General features: G+C 43.7%; 2 protein-coding genes across 2 annotated transcripts; one reads left to right on the top strand and one right to left on the bottom strand.

The window, feature by feature from the left end:
• Positions 1-2,109: 2,109 nt before the first annotated feature.
• On the top strand, positions 2,110-5,553 carry LOC147883074 (pre-mRNA-splicing factor ATP-dependent RNA helicase DEAH1-like). The gene has a single exon (XM_087399376.1). The coding sequence runs from the start codon at positions 2,139-2,141 to the stop codon at positions 5,295-5,297; it is 3,159 nt and encodes a 1,052-aa protein (XP_087255502.1). The 5' UTR covers positions 2,110-2,138; the 3' UTR covers positions 5,298-5,553.
• Positions 5,554-6,077: 524 nt separating this feature from the next.
• LOC147883073 (uncharacterized) lies at positions 6,078-8,749 on the bottom strand. Its single transcript, XM_087399241.1, has 4 exons — positions 8,580-8,749; positions 8,097-8,412; positions 7,685-7,959; positions 6,078-6,258 (listed from the first exon to the last, which is right to left on the bottom strand). The coding sequence occupies exons 1-4, from the start codon at positions 8,747-8,749 to the stop codon at positions 6,078-6,080; spliced, it is 942 nt and encodes a 313-aa protein (XP_087255367.1).
• Positions 8,750-9,106: the final 357 nt, after the last annotated feature.

The following is a 9,106-nucleotide window of genomic DNA, read 5'->3' as shown; positions in this document are numbered from 1 at the left end:
TTATTGGCTTTGAGCCACCACTTTTTCAATTATCAAGTGAGTGAGGAATCAGGAGGAATGGTGAGCTTTCAACAAGATGGTTGCGCTACTACTAGGGATGTAAACCTTGTTGCAATATGTTGGAACCTTGCAACAATTTCACAATTGACTTAGAAATTCAAAGGGTCAAATAATGGGTTAAGGTATTCTACAAAGGGCCTTTCACAATGGTGAGAAAAGACTCTGGCATTTTTTTGGTGATTCACTTGACCAAATAGACTTAGTTGTGCTACCCATACATTGCGAGTTGGTGACATTCCATGTTTTGATTTTGGGTTAGACATATGTTACTCTTTTTGATGCAACTAATAAGATGCATATTGTTGACAAGCTATTTTCCAACTTGACCAATTGGATGGCAAATGGTGGTGTAGGTTCCCATTGCACCTTGAAAGAAACATGGGTTTGAGGACATAGAGGTTGAGGACAAGATGTGATGATGCCTCCCATTCAAGCAATTGCTTCATTGTCCATTGTGGTTGAATACCCCAATCAATGTACATAAAAAACAAAAGACGAGGAAATGTTTATCTCAGATGACCTCTATGATGTTGCTATAGGGGACCTGGTACTAACTTCAAAACACACATGGGATTTTGCAAAAGATGAGGTCGACGTTCAGGCGAAGCAAGAATTTGAGGCCTAGTCCTCATAGGGTTCAATGGAAGAATGGTCATTCCATCCCTTCATTATGTATATGCAAATTTTTTGGACCTTTGTTTATGTGTGCAGTGGATTGAGGGGAACTAAATGTTACCAGTTATTTAGAACAAATACCCTATCTGGCCAACCCTTTGTAAATTGTGCAATGATTATGGTAGTTAGTAAGTTTTTTTTAAAAGGGCACCTAGTATGCAGGGTTCCAAGAGCACTTGTAATGTTGCTCAAGGGACAACACAATGTTAAACTCGATCCATCGCCTACCATTATGCCATTAGACATTCACATGTAATATCCATCCCTAATTTAAAGTCTTCAACATGGAGCAACGTCAAAAGACCTATTTTCAATAGAAAAGTCACAAGCAACCCACAAAGCAAAGGTCAATTGATTCTCACATATTCACACCTCACTCCAAGGCATCTCAAGGCAAGACAAAACACATAAACTAGAACCTAATTTCAAACTAGAAAATGAGAACCACCATCTCCAAAACTATGCCCAATCCATGACCCAAAATGTGACTGAATGATATCGAAGACAATGAACATGTCTGTTGTTAATAATTTGGCTTATGTCATTTATTGTGACACTTTGGTCATTGAGCATGAACAAAAAGGCAACAACTCCTCGGTTTTTGGCTTGCCCGACCTTAGTAATCGTTTGGCCTTCAAAGAGAAAAATCAGGTATCTAGTTATTTTTATGTTCACTTTGTTTTTGGCATGCATTCATTGGAGGAGCATGTGAGTATTCTATTTCTATCCCATGAAATTCTCCACCGCTTTCTCTCTCCCTCGAAATCCTCCACTTTTTGCTCCACCTCTCTCTCTCTCTCTCTCTCTCTCTCTCTCTCTCCAATTCGTCCCCTTTTTTGCTCATCATCTAAGGCAGGCCACATGAATGAAATTCATATTGTTTGGTTGGTTTTTCACAATTAGGCTGATTGCAACGTGGGAACATGCCCTTAGAATTTTGGTACAAATCAACTTCGAAGTTTGACAAAATGTGGGGACCAAAACCAGCGTGCCATGGTCAAAGCCCTGTGTCCTTAAGTGCCCTTTGACCATCGGACTCATCCTAAGAATTTTGGACTCCGAGGTTTGACAAAATGTGGGGGCCAAAACCAACGTCCCATGGTCAAACCTTCGTGCCAAAACCAATGTCCCATGGTCAAACCTTCGTGCCCTAAAGTGCCCTTTGACCGACCATACTCGGCACTCACCCTTATCCGAAGTTTGACGGCGTGCCACAGTCAAACCTGTGCGCCCTAAACTGCCCTTTGACCAACGGCACTCGCCCTTAGTCCGAAGTTTGACAAAATGTGGGGGCAAAAACCAGTGTGGCATGGTCAAACCCCTGTGCCCTAAACCACTACCTTTGACCAATCTCACTCGCCCTCTCTCCCTTGATTCAGGATCAGCGTGAGTTTCAACATAATATGGCGGACGACAAACGTTTGCGCGATTGGATCTCCGACAATTTGCACTCGCTTGTCGGATACTCGTTGCCTACCTTGGTCTCCTTCTTGATCGGCCTTGGAAAACGAGCTACATCCGCCGATCAACTTGCCACCCAGCTATCGGAAAATGGTCTGCCATCTTCCGTCGAGACTCATAAATTCGCAGGTGAGCTATTCCATCGGTTTCCCCGTAAATCTAGCGGATTAAATAGTTACCAGCGAGCTGAGCGTGAGGCAATCGCTCTGGCCAGAAAGCAAAAGCAATATGAGCTTCTGGATGCTGATGACGAAGATGAAGAACCTTCAGCAACAGAAGCAGCACCGCCACCGGCTGCCAAAAAAGAAAGTTCTCGGAAGCACGTTAGGAAAAGGCCTTTGGAGGTTGCGAGTGATGAAGATGACGATGTCCGTCAAGAGAAGCGACCCGGGAGAGGCCTTGCACAGCATGGTGATTCTGACAGCTCTGATGATGAGGAGGAGGCTGAAAGAGACCGGGAAAGGGCAAAAGATCAAAGGGAGAGAGAGGAATTGGAAAGGAGACTTCGAGAGAAAGATGAGGCAGCAACTAAGAGGCTCATGGAACCAAAGCTCAGTTGGAGACAAGAAGAGCAGGCAAAAAGAAGATCAGAAGCATCAGAACGGAAGGAGCTCCTGCCGTCATTAAGAGAAGTTAGCAGGCAAGTGTATTTGAAGACGAGGGAGCAGAAGAAGCTTGATGAACTCAAGGATGCAATTGAAGATGAGCAGTATCTGTTTGGGGATGTAGAACTAACAACAAAAGAGCGCGAGGAGATGAGGTATAAAAGAACAGTATATGAACTAGCAAAACAACGAGCAAAAGATCTCGACAACATTGTAGAGTATCGGATGCCTGAAGCCTACGACAGGGAGGGCGGTGTGAAACAAGACAGGCGGTTTGCTGTAGCTGTGGAGCGTTACAGGGATCCAGAAGCTGAAGAGAAGGCCAACCCTTTCGCTGAGCAGGAAGCCTGGGAGGAGTACCAAATTGGAAAAGCTACGCTGAAGTTTGGAGCAGCGGATCAGAAAAAGGGTCAGGCTGATTATGATTATGTGTTTGAAGATCAAATAGAGTTTATCAAAGCTGACTTACTCGAAGGGCAGAAGGGTGAAGATTTTCAAGAGGAAGCCAAGGAAGTGAAAGAATCAAAAGCAAAGTCAGCTCTACAAAAGCTTCAGGAGGATCGGAAGACTCTTCCAATCTATCCTTATCGGGAGGAATTGCTGGCTGCTATCAATGAATATCAGGTTCTTGTAATTGTTGGAGAAACAGGGTCAGGGAAAACGACTCAAATTCCACAGTATCTTCATGAGGCAGGGTTCACAAAGAGAGGCAAGATTGGTTGTACACAGCCAAGGAGGGTTGCGGCCATGAGTGTTGCTGCACGTGTGGCTCAAGAAATGGGAGTCAAGCTTGGTCACGAGGTGGGTTATTCGATCCGCTTTGAGGATTGTACCTCAGACAAGACAATCCTGAAGTATATGACGGATGGAATGCTTCTTCGTGAATTCCTGAGTGAGCCAGATTTGGCAAGTTACAGTGTTATGATGGTAGATGAGGCACATGAACGGACTCTCTCCACTGATGTTCTATTTGGCCTAGTCAAGGATATTACTCGTTTCCGACCTGACATGAAGCTTCTAATATCAAGTGCCACCTTAGATGCAGAGAAGTTCTCTGATTACTTTGACAACGCTAATGTCTTCATCATACCTGGACGGCGGTTCCCAGTTGATATCTTGTATACAAAAGCTCCAGAAGCAGACTATTTGGAAGCAGCTATTGTTACAGTCTTGCAGATCCATGTCACACAGGCTGAGGGAGATGTTCTAGTATTTTTTACAGGTCAAGAAGAGATAGAGGCTGCAGAAGAGATATTGAAAGCACGAACACGGGGTCTAGGTACCAAAATTGCAGAGATGATCATTTGTCCGATTTACGCAAATCTCCCTTCAGACTTGCAAGCCAAAATCTTCGAGGAGACTCCTGAGGGAGCTAGGAAAGTTGTACTTGCTACAAATATTGCAGAAACCTCTTTAACAATCGAAGGCATAAAGTACGTGATAGATCCTGGGTTTTGTAAACAGAAATCATACAATCCCAGAACTGGTATGGAGTCACTGATTGTAACTCCTATTTCAAAGGCTGCAGCTCAACAGAGAGCAGGTAGAGCAGGGAGAACATCACCTGGTAAATGTTTTCGATTGTACACTGCATGGTCACATCAGCATGAGATGGATGATAACACTTGTCCAGAGATTCAGAGAACCAATCTTGGGAATATTGTACTGATGTTGAAAAGTTTAGGAATCAATGACCTGGTGAATTTTGACTTTCTGGACCCTCCTCCTGCTGAAACTTTACTCAGGGCATTGGAGCAGTTGTATGCTTTGGGAGCTTTAAATGACAGAGGTGAGCTGACAAAGCTGGGCAGGCGGATGGCAGAGTTTCCTTTGGATCCAATGCTTTCTAAAATGATTGTAGCATCTGATAAATACAAATGTTCAGAGGAGATAATTACAATTTCTTCAATGTTATCTGTTGGAAATTCAATTTTCTATCGCCCAAAGGATAAACAGGTTCATGCCGATAATGCAAGAATGAATTTTCATACTGGGAATGTCGGCGATCAAATAGCTTTGCTGAAGGTGTATGAGACATGGAAGGACACAAACTACTCAACACAGTGGTGCTTTGAGAATTACATACAGGTTAGGAGCATGAAACGAGCTCGTGACATTAGAGACCAATTGGAAGGATTACTGGAAAGAGTAGAGATTGAGCCTTCTAGCAGTCCTAACGACATTGATGCAATAAAAAAGGCTGTAACATCAGGCTACTTTTATCACACAGCAAAGTTGCAGAAGAATGGCTCATATCGAACTGTGAAGAATCCACAAACTGTGCATATTCATCCAAGTTCAGGCCTTTCTGAGGTTTTACCGCGCTGGGTGATTTATTTTGAATTGGTATACACGACAAAAGAGTACATGCGGCAGGTTATTGAAATAAAACCCGATTGGTTAGTGGAGATTGCACCACATTACTACAAAATGAAAGATGTAGAAGATTCTGTGCAGAAATTACCGAAGGGGAAGGGAAAGTCCAATGTGGACTGATCACTAATTTGGGGATTGTAGGAATGCATCAGCTGGTTGTCTGAAAGATCCGAAGCTCTTATTGCTTTGCTTTACTGTAATGAAGGCCAAAAGTTGGTCAAGTTAGTGGGGTTTAAGATTATTAGTACTTGGAAGAGTTTGCGAGATAGAGAGGTCAAAAGGGATAAGAAGGTACTTTATAATACTGTCCCCTTATGTACAACACATCTTTTTTATTAGCACTGCCTTGCACAGCAGTGCTCTACTGAGTTTTTTTTTTTAAAGTGTCCCTCGAACCAGTTTTTGCCACGTGGCAGATGTCATCCAATTGGTTGTTACCCCGTTCTGTCTTGTGCCCATCCCTCAGTACATACTTCTCGGGTTCGAGATGTCCAATTTGAAGCTCCAGATTAAACTTGCTAATTTCGATGAGATGGCCTTGATGTTGGAAAGGCTGCGGCTCCTGTGAATTTTTGTTCGATCGAGAATCCGTGTCTTGTTTGACTCCTTCCTACTCAGCTCTCTCTTGCTTTCCACCTCGATTGACTCTCTCTCTCTCTCTCTCTCTCTCGCCCCCCCCCCCTCTCCCCCCCCCACACACCCCCTCCTCTCTCTCTCCTATGCCATTCCTCCATCTCCCACTCCCACTCCCTCTCCCGCTTCCTCTCTCTCTCCCTTCCACTAGTTCTGTCCTATTCTCTTAATCTCCCCGGTCCCCTTTCCTACATCAGTATCAGACTACCTTCCGAGGACCCTTGCTTTCTCCTCATTCCCATTCTGATTCCCCACCTTATGCAATTTTTATTCAGTTGGCGATAGAGCTCCAACCTTAGGAAAGACATGCCTCCCACAATTCTGCCCATCCATTTCATTTAAAGAAACCTCTGTTGCAGCTGGTACCACTTGGCCCTCTACCTGTGCAGCAGCTTTGCTCTGCGTGGTTTTGGCGAGCATTCTCATGCTCTTGATTAGCGACACAAACCTAGGCGTTCAAGCGCACGGCAGGCAGGTGGATGTTGGCAGATGGAGTGATATCACTCCATCCCTGAAACCCACAATGTGCTCGGGGACATAAAGGATACGACACTCCTATGGACGAGGACTATCATATCCTTTATGTACCTTGTAAGTTCTGAAACTCAAAAACAGCCTTTATTGTTGATAAAGGGGTAGGGGCAGAATAGAGAAAGGAATAGAATGAGCAGAAGGATCAGACAGAAAGGGGGAGAAGGAAGGAGATGGGGTAGGGGGAAGAGAGAGAGACGTCCTCGGGAGGCCTCATGGGCCTATGGGACAAAACACACACCAGAAAGGTAAACACCAAACATCAGTTATAGACTGAGAGTCTCTAGAGAGTGTGTATAGGACTCACAAAGTTGTTATAGGTTAACTACGGTCTACTACAAAAGATGATCGGCCTGCATTACATCAGTTTAAGACTGAGAGTCTTTAGGTTTGGATTTAAAATCTTTGATTAGTGCTTTTTCATCTCTGTAAACAGCCCATTTTCCTTCCTTTCGAGCATCCTTCACTTTAGTCAATTCAGTAGCCTTTAGTTTGAGCTGAGTTTGAGTATGCAAGTAGGAGGAAGGAGGAGAGTAGGATAGGATTAGATGTCACATCAAAAGTAAGTACATGAGTTGCATAGTTACCAGCCGAAACGGAAACGGAGGAAACGGAAGAAACGGAAGAAACGGAGTTTCTGGGCCCCGTCGAAACGGAAACGGAAGAAACAGCAATATGATACAATTTATGTATAAAAATTTATTTTTTATACATAATATAATTATCAATAGAGTGCAAATCATACATAATACAAATTACAATTATCTATACTTGAAGGCTGAAGCTTCAGCCTTCAAGCATCAATGCATCATTCATGATTCATGCCTCTATGATTCTAAATTCTTGAATGATGCTTCAATAATATGAAATCAACATGTATCATGAGTCATGACTAACAAGTTTGGCATTACAAGAATCTGAAATTTAGAAGTTTGAAGTACTTTAAAGTTTAAACTTAGCACACAAGTTGAAACTTGAAACTTGAAACTTGAAACTTGAAAGTATTCAATGTCCAGACTCCATAGATGATCATGATTCATGATCCACAAATTTCATGATCATGACTCGTGACTCATGAGTCATGCAAGACTCAAAATAAAAGCACCCATGGATGATATAAAAAAAAGCAGCAGGACTACTGATCATCTGCATCATCCATGGACTCCTCGTCATCGTCATCCTCTGCGTCCTCAGATAAGCTTGAGGCATCTGTGTCACTGTCTGAAGAAGAATCATCAACATCAGGATCAGGACCATCGGGTGCAACTGAAGTACTAGCACCATCTCCAGATGGTTGAGTGTATGATCGTGTGTGGTGTGCTGGTGCTGACAGCTCCTCATACAACATGGTGTATATGTCCAGATCCTCCCGTGGGATATCTTGTATGGCCTTCATCTTCTCCATATCCACCTTGTCTACATTCACTTGGCGAGGTTCGGGGCAGCCGGCGGTGAACTCAAGGAGACGGAGGTTGCAATGACAAAACACCAACCGCTCCAATTGAGCCGTGCTCAATCTGTTCCTCTTCTTTGTGTGAAAGAGGGCCCAAGTGCTCCAGTTCCTCTCACAAGGACCGGAACTGCAGTCCTGTGAGAGAACACATATAGCAAGGCGTTTCTGCCATAAGCCAATTAAGCCGAGATAAGTATCAGGAACTTGATAACTTTAAACATATTTGTAGTAGATAAAACTTCAAATTACTTAACGACTAAGCTCCAACTAGTGGCGTTGGAACTTGTCTCTTAGACTCTTACCAAAGTAGGAGTACAGTTGCCATATTTCTCCCACCAGGAGACAGGTTGCAACTGTGTCTCTCGGAGCCTAGCCGTAGGTCGACCAAAGGAGAGGCTGTGATTGCGGAACAATAGAAGTTCATCCTCCATTCTTCGTTGCATCTCCAAGTCACCACCCGTCCAATTTTGTAGATACTGTTGCATCCCCTCCTCCAACTCGTCATTCTCATATTGCTCTTGACTGCGCCAGAGCGGATGCAATACATGTGCCACCGCATGGATTGGGCGGTGGAACCAATTCCACCGCTTATTCCATATAGCACGGATGGACTCAACCCTAAATCATGCCACAAGAAATTAGAATGCATTATGCATGCAAAATTCATAGACTATAGATAATAGTACATACATAATATATCTCTGAAAATTCCAGGCTTCATGATAACAAATTGCCATTTAGTAACTGCAATAATTATACATAATTACAAAAGTAAAAAGTCTTACTTATCAGGCGATAGGGAAGTGTTTCTGTTGAGGGCCTCTCCAATCTTGTCCATAAACTCGTACAAGAGCCCTAATGTGCTTCCCTCCATGTCTGTGATGCGAAGCACCGTGTAGATAGGATTAATCGATTTGATTAATGCCTCCGCCTGATTCCACCAAGACTCATCCATGATCATGCGAAAAAATTTGATAGACTTTGCTTGGCCTCTATCATCCCAATCTCCCCACTCCCGAGACACAACCGTGCGCAACAAGCCCTGGCGCACTCGCACAAGCCTCTCCACCACTATGAACATGTAAGCAAACCTTGTGGTTGGAGGTTTCAATAGCTCAAGGTCACTGTAAGCCCGATAGATGCTGAGGACTTTGGGTCTCTTCGTGACAAACTTCACGATACTACGGGATGTGGAGAAGATGGCATCAATCCAAGGTATCTTTCCTAGGTCCTCGATCAAAAGATCAAGGCAATGTGAGGCACAGGGTGTCCACACAATCTTAGGGAACTCATCTTCTAACATGGCACCCAT

The sequence above is a fragment of the Dipteris shenzhenensis genome, chromosome 28, assembly GCF_047967505.1.
Source record: "Dipteris shenzhenensis isolate YYH24624 ecotype China chromosome 28, Dip_SZ_1.0, whole genome shotgun sequence".
NCBI classification, from domain to species: domain Eukaryota; kingdom Viridiplantae; phylum Streptophyta; class Polypodiopsida; order Gleicheniales; family Dipteridaceae; genus Dipteris; species Dipteris shenzhenensis.
This window is presented reverse-complemented; position numbering and strand designations above follow the sequence as displayed.